Here is a 14,030-nt window from a genome sequence, read left to right on the forward strand (position 1 = left end):
GAGCAACATCTGGTGTCCAACTTTCGGGGCTAGTGTTAGAACGTGTGCTTAGCATGCAGGAGGCTCTGGGTGCCATGCCCAGCCCTGGGCTGTATGTATGTGTTGGCAGGGCGGTGGGACAGGACAGCGATGGAGGCCAGAAGTACACTATCAAACAGCCTCCAGGGCCCTGGAACAGAGTCCACTGCTGGATTCTGGCTCTCCTTGGCTCATGACTTCCTGTCACTCTTCGTGTACCCCTTTCTTCTGTCTCAAACCTTCATCCCTTTCTTTTACAAGGACATGCCTGATTGTGTTTGATGTGTGCCTGAATCCCAAAGTCCTCATGTTGAGCTAATTACTTCTGTAAAAATTCCCTTTCTAAACAAGGTCACATTTACAAGTACTAGCGTTAGAGCTTAAACATGTAAGTCTTTGGGAAGGACACACTCCACCCTACTGGGACCTCCAACCCCACTGAAAATATCACACAGGTATATGGAGAGTATGGGTGCCAAGCAGTGCCCCTGATGCCTGACTGATGCCTGTGAATGGCCAGTGCCAGTTATTCTGCTCAGCTGCCAGTGTGCCCCCAAAAGCTGCTCCTTTGACACGGCCGATGAAAACTGCTCAGGGCCTCCTAACACCTAAGTTGCTATTGTTCTCTGCTGTTCTCAGTGAGCAAATGCTGAGGGATGACCAGGCAGGACTACGCTTGTTCCAAGTTTCCTCAACACTCTTACTCCTACAAAGGCAGCCAGTGTAACAGAACCCTGCAGCTACGTAGCGTGTTATTATCGTTATTATTTTTGCTCCAACACTGATTTTGTATTAGACTTCCCTTACTTTTGGTAAGTTTTATGGAATCATTCTGAAGGTTTTCCTTTTACAGCATGGTTTTGATCTAAGTCCATTAGAACTGCATGATCAGCTGGAAGGTTTAATACCATTAAAGTGTCTAAAGCAGGGCTTTAGATACCCAGGGCTACTTTTGAAGGGAGCTTTATAAATTAGCAGCTTCTTTGGCTACTTGTGTTAGCCCCAGGAAAAAGCAGACAGCAGGGATTTTTGCCCTATTTATTTCCTAGTCAATTATTTTTAAATTCTTATATCTTTCTGCCTCACAGCACCAACACTAACTTTAAAAAAACCCATCCATATGTGACTGATAACTCTTTCATGTAACTTTTACAAAATGCCAGACTTTATGACATTTCTGTTGTCCTTACCCATGGCATAATTATAAAAATCTCTCTTTCTGTCTCTGTCTGTCTCTCTCTCTCTCTCTCTCTCTCTCTCTCTCTCTCTCTCTCTCTTGTTTTTGTTTTTAAGACAGAGTCTCTCTATGTAACCCTGGATGTTCTGGGACTACGTAGACCAAGTCTGCCTCAAACTCACCTGTCTCTGCCTCCCAAGTACTGGGATTAAAGATATGTGTCAGCACGCCTGGCAGAAGTGTTTTGATGAAAAATCTGTAGATGACATACGTGTGCTATGATTCTTCTATCCGAAGTAAGGAAAGCTTGCAAGGTCTTGTTATGTAGCTCAAGCTGGCCTCAAATTCATGGCAATCCTCCTGTCTCAGCCTCTCATGTACTAGTATTGTATTTTGTCATCACACCTGGCTGAGAAACTTTTTTTTGTCGAGGAGCCAGATGATGAATCTGTTAGCTCTTCAAGTCAGTACTGTGTGTTGCAACTACACTTTGCTATTGTAACACGAGACCATCTCCATGTCTGTATCTAATAAAGCCATTTACATGCGTTGGCTAGATTTCCTGCATGGTTCAGTTTACCAGCATCTTCTTAAAAATACCTACTTAATCTGGGCTGACAGTGCTCCTCAGGAGAGCCGTAGATCATTCAACAAAAACCCTGACACCGGGCATGAGAAGCCCCCTTCTCCCCCTTTTGAGTTGTTTGTTAGGGTTGTCCAAAGACTCCCCAAATATTACAAGTTGCTCTTTCCCTCGAGTTTCCCCAGATATGAAAGGTAAGCCCCTGTTTCTGAAGACACCATGTATATCAGACACAAGGCTCAGAGGCCCCTCAGCCAGAACTGACTTGAAAGCCTCCTCCGTAAGGACTAGCTGTCATAGTACCAGAAGGCGCCACACAAGCTTCCAAAGGAGGGAAGCAACCACCAGCCCTTCCTAGCTATGATGCCTACAAATCACAACACGCAGCAGTAGTACATGCATACCTTGGTGCGGTAGTGCCATACATACTTGACAGTAACCAACAGCTCTCTACTTGGACTTAAGATACATTCAAACAGAAAAAAAATTATGCCTGATACTGGAAACCTAGGCAACCACTCAGGACCAATGAAGTCGTGAAACTTGGAGGAGAACCTACAATTGCCACTTTACTAAATCAGCATCATCCCTAACTACATTCTAAACATTTGTCCTTAGACCTGTAGATCAGCGCGGGTTTCACCCTCCTCAAGGAAACTTCTCTTTGCAACAATAGAAGGAAATCAAATGCAGTTCTGGAGTCCAGTCCCAACCGGAAATATACAGCACAGCTCCTACACCTAAGGCTCAGGGATCATTGTCAAAGAGGAGAAAAAAGAGTGTAAGAGCCAGACCACCAGGGAGGGGATTTGTTCTGAGACTGTGTCTCCTAGAAATGTCAGAAGCTATGCCCGTAAAGTCTCACCAACATGGCTGCCTAAACATGACCTCAGCAAGCACAATGTGAATAGACATGGTAACATGGATGGAAGAAATCCCATGAGACCCCAACCCTTCACAAAAAACCACAGGCAACTCAGAAATGCTGAAAGGAGGAGAAACAGTCCTTCCCAAGGAAGAGCACACCAGTTGGTTATCTGATACCAAGTGGTCAGTCCTGAGAACATACATATAGACTGAACAGGTTGCATTTATGCATTAAGGAAGATATATACACATATATATTTGTAACAACAATTAAAGAAGGAAGAGGAGGGGGTACATGGGAGGGTTTGGGGAGAGGAAAGGAAAGAGGAAAAAGATGTAATTATAATCCCCCAAATCATTTAAAGAAGAGCCATACATTCTTATTGACACGGCAGTGAAAACTTAGAAATCTGATACAGAGTAAATAATTGTAATTTTCCAAACACTGCTCACTATTAATAGACCTTACAGGTATTATATAGAATCCTTGTCTTGCTAAATAGACAACTATTCTTGGTAAGAGGAAGACAACAACAGTTTTTTCTAATGCTTTCTCTTTTTTCTGGTAGTTTTGATGTTATTTATTATGTCTAAAAATGCTTATGGTTTTGGAGCCTTACGTCCCCTGGAATATAATCAACTGTTATTCTGTTCTTAATTCCTTCTTATATATGCTTAAAAGAAAGAATCCAAATCAGACTTTGGAATGAATTTCCAAATATTTCTTGAATGAATTCATGTTTCAAATGTAGTTTAAAAGTTAAAAATAACATGTTATAGATTTGTAAGATTGTTTTATATTATGAATGTTGCAAACCAATAAAATACCTATTCTATAGCTTCCTGTTACATTGCTAGGCATTCATATGAAAGAATGGGGAGATTCAGCACAGTTTTAAATTTTTCATAATGCTGGGAGCATTTTGTGTGTCTCTTTCAAGTCCCCCTGTGAAAGGAAAGACAGTGTGGGGATCTTCAATCAGTAGGCTCTGAAGGGCTAATTGTGCTTGTCCAGCTTTAAAGTACTTCAAGCGGCTTAGCTGAAATAACTCAAATTCAGTGTGCCAGAAGATGGAAATCTTGTATGGTGAGGCTTTCATCTCCTTTGTGGTCAAGTTTTAAGATTTATTGCAGGTCATTATCGTCTCTATATCTTCCTATGGAAAGTGTGTGTGTGTGTGTGTGTGTGTGTGTGTGTGTGTGTGTGTGTGTGTGTAGAAAATCAGAGGAGTATGCCCCATAAGTCCAGAAGCTACATCATTTATGGGGCAATTAGGGACGCACCAATGGGAGAGACCACAGAGTCACTAAGTTTCAGTTGCTCTTCTATGGTTGCCATGGAGTTTGGCTCATTGATAACAGAGGGGATGAAGAGAATCTGAAGGTAAGTGGGCCAGCTGGCAGCACTTTACTGCCAGGCTAAGAATATAACTACCTTAACAGGGGGCACATTCCTGCACCTCCCCAACCTCACCCCTCTCCTGCCCTGGCTATAATAGTAGATCAAATGATGTTGTATCTGGGAACTGGGAATGTGGCTCGATGGTAGCATGTCTACCTATCATATTTAAGGCTCCAAGCTTGATTCCCAGCAGAAGCAAAAATAAAAGTGTATTTAGTAATGGTGATGGGGACAAACGGCAGATGTCCATGCCACTCTGCAGCTGCTGAGGAACATAGGAAGCGGTGTGCAGCACGTGCCTCATTTAACACACTGTGCTGGCGTGCCACACACACATCCTGGAGGATGACTAAAGACTCCTGCAAACTCAGATTACACCTATGCCATGGCTGGCTCTGCTTGAGGGGCTTCTCCCTAGCACGAATTAGCTCATCCTTACTGCATAGTTGCTGATAGTGACTGACTGCTTGTCCTTCTCTGTCCCAACCAGAAAAGACTGGAAAAGATAATGACAAACTGCATTTCCATGAAGCAGAGAGTATATGTACACCTTGGTCCCAGGGCTGGATAAACCTCTGGTCTCTGTCATCATACAGCCAGGTGAAACTGACCTATGTGGACAACTGATGCACAACACCCTGTGGGGCAGAGGGATAAACAAGGAGTGACTAACATGCTGGAGGCATTGGTAAGACATGTGAAATTCAGAGTGTGGGGTTGACAATGGTGATAAGCTGGGTGTGGTGGCACATCCCCTTGACTCCCAGCACTGGGGCAGCAGAGGAATTTCTGTGTATGTGAGGCCAGCCTGGTCTACATAGATATTTTCAGGCCACCCAGGTCCATATAGTGAGGCTTTGAATCAAACAAAAACAAAAGAATACCCCCAACAAAGGAAAAGGAACAACAAAACATAGTCCTGAGGATTGAGAGATGGCTCAGTGCTTACAACCATACACTTCTCTTTTAGAGGACCTAGGTTTGGTTCTTAGCACCCACATCAGATGGCTCACAACCACCTGTAATTCATGCTCCAAATGGATCCAACACCTCTGGACCCTGAGGGCATCTGCTCTCATGTACACATAGCCACACACAGATACACACATACAACTAAAAAATAAAATATATTTCAAAATTATTGAGAGTCCTTCTATTCTCATGGAGTCTAAGGGTCCAGCTTAGTCAAGGCCACTTACAGTCATCTCTCCAAAATACAAATTGCTGTATTTCACCTCTTCTACTAACATTCTGTAGAAACTCTTGGTTCGTGGTGGTGATGTAATCAAGGAATGGGCCCCCAACTGTGTTGCCAATGAAACAGTCTTCTTGCTTTGAGTGGAGCAGCATGCATGAGGGGGATCTGCAGAAAGTTGGGGTGACAGTAAACAACTTGAGCCTTAAGATTGACAAACCCTCCAATGCTGGATCATTAGTAGCAGGAAAGAGACAGGATGGCCCAGGGTGTGTATGGGAACATTACAACATGAAATTCTGGTGTTGCTGGGCAATGGCACACCATCATCAACAGAAACATAGGTGCATTTTGATAGAGTTCCTGTGTTAGGTAGTTAAGTAGTGATGGAATTCTGAGCTAGAGGACTCCACAGGGAATGGAACTATCCATTATGAGCTGGTCTCTACAGATGCACAGTCGTTACCCACGCAGGCCCAGCAGCAGTCCACCACAGGACTAAACTGTGTCTGAGAGCAAGTTTAGGAAGTCCAAAAGTCACAAGGTAACCTCATGAGCAAGCAGCCCTGACTCCTATGTCACATATCTCAATACCAGAAGCCCCCCACCTGCAGATGGTACCAGAACAATATGGGAAGGGGTACAGCCAGTCAAAATCGGGAGGTAAATCCTGAACATATGCTCTATGTGTTAGCCAGCTCAGTGTTGGGAGCAAGTGGCAATGGCCAATATTTTATTACTTTGAGAGTGGGAGGGGGCTTAAGAAGTAGTGAGGGGAAATGGTTTCCATGGACAGAGTGGTGTATCGGTCACCTCGTTCATGTGGATGGAGCAGTGACTTGGGACAGGAATACACACATAGTAACAGACTACAGAGGCTGGTCGGAAATCCGGGAGGATGGGCTGGAGAATGGCAGACAAGCATGGCTGGTGCAGAATGGAATGTAGATGATCGACTTGTATTAATGAACACCAGAAAGGATCCATCACTTGAATAACCAAGTCGACTAAGCAACCTTGCCATTGAAGCTTAGCTAGTGCTTGAACTTGACATGCCGCCTCATGAAGAGAGGAGTCGGGTGCGAGAGACAGAAGTTATGCCTGAACTCTGTGTCATGGCTCAGCCACTGGCACCTCGGAATGCCTAAGTCATCAGCCACAGAGCAACATCATTCCAGCATCATGTCTTGGTCAGGAGGGACAATAACACGTGTAGTAGCATGTTCAACAGAGGAATTGCAGTGCCTTCTATTTGAGAACCACCAGGTCATTTTTTTGCCTACTACTCATGACTGCTACATGGGGTGAACATAAACTTACAATATTTATACATTAATATATATAAATATATAAATCATGATGTCAAGTTGCCTAACTCAGGAAAGAACCAACCAAAATGTTATTGTCTCCTTACCTCTATAGCTGGGGTATTTAATTAATAGCATACACAAAGTCTCTTAGTCTTCTTAGGCATGTAACACTAGTTGCTCCATTTATGTTTGTTGAATAATTGTTAGGAAAACAGCTGAACTGGTTAATGATCTTCGTAGTTATTGTGGGTTTTGGAAATTGAACACTTTAATGGGAATTACAAAAGTTTTACCACCTTTTCTGTCTTAAGGAATGTGTAACATCCACATTTCTTAGTGGTCATATGCTAACATATAGATTATCCAAGCATTGCTTAGAACCCAGCAGGAAGTCCTCAGGGGCAGGTGGATTTAAGAATGAATTTGTCCTTCAATTAGCCATTTGCAGTCCTGTTCTCTAGTTGATGTGTTTACTGTCCTACCTCCGGTTGCAAAGAAGAGAACCACTTTAAGTTAAGGAGCTGGCTGAGAATGTTGGGTTCTGTCCAAGCAAGGCAAGCCTCGGCTGATGAGTACCGACCGGACCAGGCCCCTGGAAAACTTACTCTTTTTCCTGTTGTTTTAATTACAGTCTTTTGCTCAGTAGCATGCAATGGTGGTTCTAAGCCTGACTCAGCTTTCAGTTTCAAATGTCAGGCACTATACATGCATACTCTCTGGCTTTTAGTCCAAATGGTCAAGAAGAATATAAGAGAAAATAAAATCTCCAGCCAGCCAGTATCGTGGCTTTTCACAAGTCGTCTGTGCGCAGATGCAGATCTTGGCGCAGGAGTCTTGTGGCATAAGAGGACTCGGATCATCTGTGTGGTAGCCAGTGCTGGAGAAGGGCGGTAGCCCCCTGTAAGTGCTGGCTTAGCCATGTCTAATCCCGCCGGAGGCTACTGCCTGTCTGTTCCCATCCTGGCTTCTAGATGCCGTAGAGAACTTTTGAATCGTAAAGGTGGGAGTTCCTCACTTTTCCGTCTAGTTTTCTGTATTCAGAATTGTATTAAAAACAAGTTCCAAACCCATTTCAGGGAACACCAATGCACACATCCATATGAAGCAGTTTTCACTGAGACGTGATGGTGGACCAGCTTCAAGGAACATGGAAATCTGTTTCTTGTGAAAACTTTGAAAACTATTTGAAGGAACTGGGTGAGCCATGTTTATGTGCACATCATATCCAGTATGAAAGATACTTTGATGGTGTATGACTTGCTGTGTGTGAAATAAGAGCAATCTTTCACGTAGAAAACAATGTTGATTCACCACCAAGATGCAGTTCTGTGCAAAGTAGATTGAGATTAGTGGATCTCCACGGATCCATAGAAACACAGTGCAGATACATTATATATTGAACAGAAAACTATTTTAGTGAATAATTTGTGATAAAAACATACTTTTAAGAAGTAACTGTTTTTATAAGCATTTGCTTTGATCTTTAGTGAATTTTGTCCTCTTGCTTCTGGTGGCTGCTGGCATTCCTCGGAATGTGAGTCCAGGACTACTCCTGTTGCCATTTTCTCTCTGCCTTTTTTTCTTCTGTAGTCTAATACATCTTTCCTCTAAAAAATTATTATTAACTAATTATAATTGTGTGGGTACCTGGGCCATGGTGTGGTATAGAGGTCAGAGGATATCTCTGTGGAATCTTGGTTCTTTCCTTCTACCTTGTGTGGGTGCTGATGTTGAATTTAGGTCATGAGTCTTTTCTTTCCCCTCTGAATCATCTCATCACCTGCCTGCTTTCTCTTAGGAGCACACTGTGATCTCACTGAGGGTTCTCTCACCACCCAGGATAATCTCCTTACAGTCCTCACCTCCTCCATCCCCTCAGCATACAAGGAAATACCCACAGGTTCCAGGAATTAGGATATGAATCATTTGGAAGCAATTTTCCAATATGATCTATGCTGTGATTATATGTCAACAGAAAACATGAAAACTGCATTATAATATTTCCCCAAGTCACCTGCTTAAAAACAAAACAAAACAAAACAAAACAAAACAAAACAAAACTGCCGGGAGGTGGTGGAGTGTGCCTTTAATCCCAGCACTCAGGAGGCAGAGGCAGGCGGATCTCTGTGAGTTCAAGGCCAGCCTGGTCTACAAAGTGAGTTCCAGGAAAGGCGTAAAGCTACACAGAGAAACCCTGTCTCAAAAAAACAAAAACAAAAACAAAAACAACAAAAAAACCAAAACCAAAAAAAACCCCAAAAACTACCCTAGATATTGTTGCCCATGGAATTCTATTTCTATTGAAAGCATTCCTACATGTACTGCCCAAAACTGTATGCACAAGGTTAACTCTGAAGCAGCATTTGAAGCAACAAAAATATAAACTAATCGGTCTTCAATGGGGGGACAAAAATATAACCTTTGGTATATGCATCTCATACATGATGATGCATATTATGTGTGTGTATGTGTGTGTGTGTACTTACATTAAAATATCTGAGACATAAATATAAAAGAAAGGAAAGGTGAATAACAATATATTTAATGCATTAATAATATATTTAAGACCCTCTATAGAATTGGCTATACAACATCACGATGCAGATAATGCCATTGATTGTCACATTTAATGATAAATTTGTTACATGTATTTTGCTACAATAAAATATGTAATACTGAGTTGTGTAAAACTTTGGGTCTGGTAAATTTTGGTATGTAATGTTTTTATTTATTTGCAAAGTTTTTAATAATAAAATGTATAACCTTAAAAAGTGTAGTAGAGAACAAACAACCCATGCACATGTACACATACACCACACACAAATAAGTAAATGCGATTAAAATAAGCATTTGAACTCATACAGCGTGAAAGAAACCTCCTCCTTAGGAAAGAATTGTACAAATAGAACGAGTCCTTGAAGTCGACAACACATGTAACTATGTGTCCATTATGTTCCTTCTAGGAGTAGGAAGAGTCAACAGGAAGCTGGGCTGTCTGGCAAAACCCACCGTGACCATCAGTGCAGATGGAGATGTGATCACCATCAAAACCAAAAGCATCTTCAAAAACAATGAGATTTCCTTCAAGCTGGGGGAGGAGTTTGAGGAAATCACACCAAGTGGCCGCAAAAACAAGGTGAGGCCTGCATCAGACCTTCAGAGAACTGATATTTAATTAGAAATGTTGTATTAGGCAGCAACAGCCAACATACATTTCAAGGGTTTCCTAAACAAATTTTTGCCTAAACACTGAACCTGAAGATGTTGAAAGAAAATATACATTAAGATCTCTCCAGATTTTTATATTTTATCCCTTGGAGGTGGGAGGTACATTTTATTCCTTGTTCTAGTTTTATTTCTGCCAATGAGACAAAAAGCAACTTGAGAAGAAAGGATTTATTTGGCTCACAATTTCAAGTCATGGTCCATCATTTCAGGGAAGTCAAGGCAGGAACTCAAGCAGCTAGTCACATCACATCCAGTCAAGAGCAGAGAGAAAACAAACACATCCTTGCTTTCTAACGTGTTCTCGGCTAGTTCTTTCTTAGACTGTTCACCCGTTCCCTTCCCCAGCCCAAGGAATGGTGCCATGCGTGGCTGAGAGATTAAAAGCCACACACACACACACACACACACACACACACACACACACACCTTATCTCTACTTCAACACTTCATATGGATTTTGAGTTAGAAATAATTCTCCATTGTGTTTTAGCTATTGAGAACCTCAGATTCATGGTACAGGATTATAACCTCGTCTCTATCAGCTAATCTTCTGGATCTTCTGACATCAATTAGCCATCAGGACAGTCCCCCACAGACACACCCACAGGCCAAACTGATCGAGACGATTCCTCATTAAGACTCTTCCCAGGTTGCTCTAGATCCTGTGAAGTTGCCCATTATGTTTCCCCCTGGGTGGAGGGGATGAAATCTTTGGTGAGCACCTGAAAATGCGCAGTAGACAGTGATTCTGGTGCAATGCTCAGGGGACCACATTTGGAGAGTGGTCTACCTAAATCAGTATTTAGTCTCTCAAAAATAAAAGTTCTCCCTTTCATTTTGTAGGCTCCACACATGGAATTTTACAATGGACACAACTTGTATTAGCTGATAGAGATGAAATTATAATCCAGTCCCATGAATCTGAGGTTTTCAAGGGCTAAAACACAATGGAGAATTATTTCTAACTCAAAATCCATATGAAGTGTTGGGGTAGAGATAAGGAGGTGGTGTGTGTGTGTGTGTGTGTGTGTGTGTGTGTGTGTGTGTAAGGCTTTTAATTTCTCAGGGACCCAGGCTAAAGGAGGTTCACATACCTCATTCCTTGTAACTGCACCATTGTAGGTAGCGTGATCTCCACAGTCAACAAGGAAGAGAAAGAGATGCTATATTGTCCCTTTGCACATTTGCGTAGCCTGAAAGTGACATAACTTTTACGTTCATCTCATGCCTCCAATTGAAACAGCATCTGTTTATAATATACATTTTACCTGTGTTTTATTTTGTGTCTTCTCAGTTTTCCCCATACTAGATTGTGCATTTGTCATCTGCTTCACAGAGCCCAGTGTTTGGTGGATAGTAGCTGATCAACAAATCCTTCCTGTTTGAGTGAAAGACCTCAGTAGAGGACTCTTACTCTCTACTAAGGTCAACATTCTGATAAAAGGAATTATTGTACCCTTTTGACACAGAGTTACTAAATAAACAGGAGACTTAGAATTCCGGTGTATGTAAATTGAAAGAATTTTGACCTGAGACAATTAATAAAGGTATCTGAGATATCTGTGATAAAATCTTTAAAAGAAACTAAGGAGAAAAGTGCAATTAAAACAAACAAATACCATGGGAAATACTATGGGTAAGAACAGGGATGGGGGACTTTGCTCCTTTAAGCTTTATTGGGACTTTTTGAATGAGTTTCATGTTGTTGAAACTGATGCTTATTTCTGATTGATAAAAATAAGACCTTCTCTAGACTGTAAAAGATAAAAGTTCTTCCTTAAGTCATTACTTTTATTCTTATAAATCTTCCCCTCTCCCGGAAGAATCACCAAACAAAGTGCTGCTGGGAAGGTTTTGAAACAAAAAGTTTAATATCATCTCAAATCCACAGTGTCCCAACAAATGTGAATTTAGGCCCTTCTAAGAGACATCAATGCTCAAATGTGTCAACCTGAATTCGGTTCTGTTTTACAGAATATAGTAATCTTAGATAACGACTCCTTGGTTCAAGTTCAGGACTGGGATGGCAAAGAAGCCATGATCCGCAGAAGGCTGGTCGATGGGAAAATGGTGGTGGTGAGCAGTTTCTCACTTTTTTTCCTCAGCTCCTACAACATCTATCAGAAAAGCACCCAAGTAGCCTATCCTAAAGCAAGAAAATGAGTCTTGCTTCTCTTACAAGAGTTGAGCGGGAACATTTGCAGACAACCATGTCTTCATAAGAATTTGAAATGCATATGGATTGAGGAGTTGAAGCTCTAAAAAGATTTGAAAGATAACATGTCCCTGGCTCTCCCACTTACGCATGAGTGAAAGCAAGCGCAGACTTGTGCAATGAAGGCTTCAGCAGCAGGGAAGGTTGCTGTGGTGCTCTGCCCCGGGGCAGGAGTGATTTGTCACTGCTTAGAAGAAGAGAGGGTTTAAGTTAGGTGTGAAGTTCAGGTGCTGCAGTGCTTCCCAGTGTAAGGGCGAGGAGACCTGACTCAGGGCAAGTGTGTGTCTCTACAGCATCCCCATGTTGTTCTTGACTTGATCCTCATTCTAATCCTGTGAGCTAAGACGCACCAGTCCATTGAACAGAACAGAAAACACGTCATGCATACACTGACGTACCTACTCACAGAAAGCTAGTGTGGAGGTGTTGGGATTAGAACTCACCTGGCTAAATGCCAATTAGCCTTTTTTTGAACCCTTCTGCTTCTCTCAGCAAGGCTTCCCAGATACCTTTCCCACTTCTAGAGATGGGAGGGAATCCAGGCAATGATTCTTATCCCAAACTCTACCAGCACCAATGGGAAAAAAAAGAAAAAAGAAAAAGAAAACTATCTTTGGCAATCTCTGGCATAATGTAACATAGTTCAAAGGAAAGACACAAGATCTGCATTGAGGAAAAAACAAAGGTCTGTCCTCACTCTTAATACGGGACATTTTTCTTGCTGTAAGGAAGGCTGAATTTTATTTTTTGTAACATCAAAAGGAAAGGATAAAGAATGAGTTTATTGCTGGATGGTGGTGGCCCATGCCTTTAATCTCAGCTCTTGGAAGGCAGAGGTGGGTGGAACTCTGTGAGTTCAAGGCCAGCCTGATCTATAGAGTGAGTTTCAGAGCAACCAGGGCTACACAGAGAAACCCTGTCTTGAAGAAAGAAAGAATAACATTAGCCAATAGGCAAACAATGGTTCAATAGTAGCAATTAATTTCTCTAGGAAGAACACTTAGACTCAGAATTTAAGGTTTTATCTCTGTCAACCAGAACTTTGGACAAGTCATTTAATCTTCCCATGAATCACAATTCCTTAAATGGTATCTCAGAAGGCTTTCTGAGAGAACTGAATTTGTCTGTTTTCTGAAAACCATGCAATGCTATATCCATGTAAGTTAGTATTCTTATTTAAAAACTGGACAGTACACAAGATAGCAAAAATGCTTTGGTGTAGCACCTTAAAATACGTAAATAAAAGCTTCAGATTCCAAACTATAGTCCCTTCTCTTTTCAAATCTCTAAATATATATTTGCATAGCCTGTATATATAGACCCACGATGGATAATATATAAACCAGTAGTACCTGTCTGTATAATCTAATATAGATCTCTTTTCAAACTTCCCAGAATTCTCATATGTGGATAGTGCTTAGTTAATATTTCCTAGATGTCAATTTTATCAGCTTTACTGAAATATTTCTGTCTTCTGTCTTCCAGGAAAGTGCACTGAATAATGTCACCTGTACTCGTACGTACGAGAGAATATAAGAACATTCAATCTCAAGGTCTTGGTGTTCTCAAATTGTGACCCAAATTACTAATGTTATTTAAATAAAATTCCCAAGTAAAATCTTATGACTTCTTGCATAAATATCAACATGTGGCTCCCCTTTTAAATTTGGCTGTATGGTAGAGTTTAGTAACAGAATCTGTGAGAAGGGATAGCCTCGTCTGCTCAATGCACAGCCAGGATTCAGAGAGGATTGCATGCAGATATTTTCCTCTGTCCATAAATATAGCATATGTATACTAATTAAATGTGATCTTGACTGTATTGATAAATAACATTATCTTTGAATAAACATAGTGTTACACTAGAGTTGAACATGAAAGACACGTTTAGAATTAAGGAACAGTCCATCTGAATGCCCAACTGTGTTACAAAGAACATTACAAGCATGGCCACCATGATGGAGGGCAGTCTGCTCTACCTGTATTGGAACTCAAGTCAGGCCTGGTGTGATTGTAGAAACTACACGGATCAGTC

The 14,030-nt window shown here is 41.5% G+C and overlaps 1 protein-coding gene across 3 annotated transcripts; it reads left to right on the forward strand.

The window, feature by feature from the left end:
* Positions 1 to 3,976: 3,976 nt before the first annotated feature.
* Fabp12 (fatty acid binding protein 12) lies at positions 3,977 to 13,618 on the forward strand. Of its 3 annotated transcripts, XM_059253945.1 has the most exons (6): positions 3,987 to 4,029; positions 4,538 to 4,647; positions 7,629 to 7,749; positions 9,516 to 9,688; positions 11,755 to 11,856; positions 13,481 to 13,618. In XM_059253945.1, the coding sequence occupies exons 3-6, from the start codon at positions 7,677 to 7,679 to the stop codon at positions 13,529 to 13,531; spliced, it is 399 nt and encodes a 132-aa protein (XP_059109928.1). In that variant the 5' UTR covers positions 3,987 to 4,029; positions 4,538 to 4,647; positions 7,629 to 7,676; the 3' UTR covers positions 13,532 to 13,618. The 3 variants fall into 3 exon arrangements, with proteins under 3 accessions (XP_059109929.1, XP_059109928.1, XP_059109927.1); XM_059253946.1 differs by lacking the exon at positions 7,629 to 7,749 and having other exon boundaries at positions 3,977 to 4,029; XM_059253944.1 differs by lacking the exons at positions 3,987 to 4,029; positions 4,538 to 4,647 and adding an exon at positions 5,656 to 5,786.
* The last annotated feature ends 412 nt before the right edge of the window (positions 13,619 to 14,030 follow it).

This window comes from Peromyscus eremicus, chromosome 2 (assembly GCF_949786415.1).
Source record: "Peromyscus eremicus chromosome 2, PerEre_H2_v1, whole genome shotgun sequence".
In the NCBI taxonomy this organism is placed as follows: domain Eukaryota; kingdom Metazoa; phylum Chordata; class Mammalia; order Rodentia; family Cricetidae; genus Peromyscus; species Peromyscus eremicus.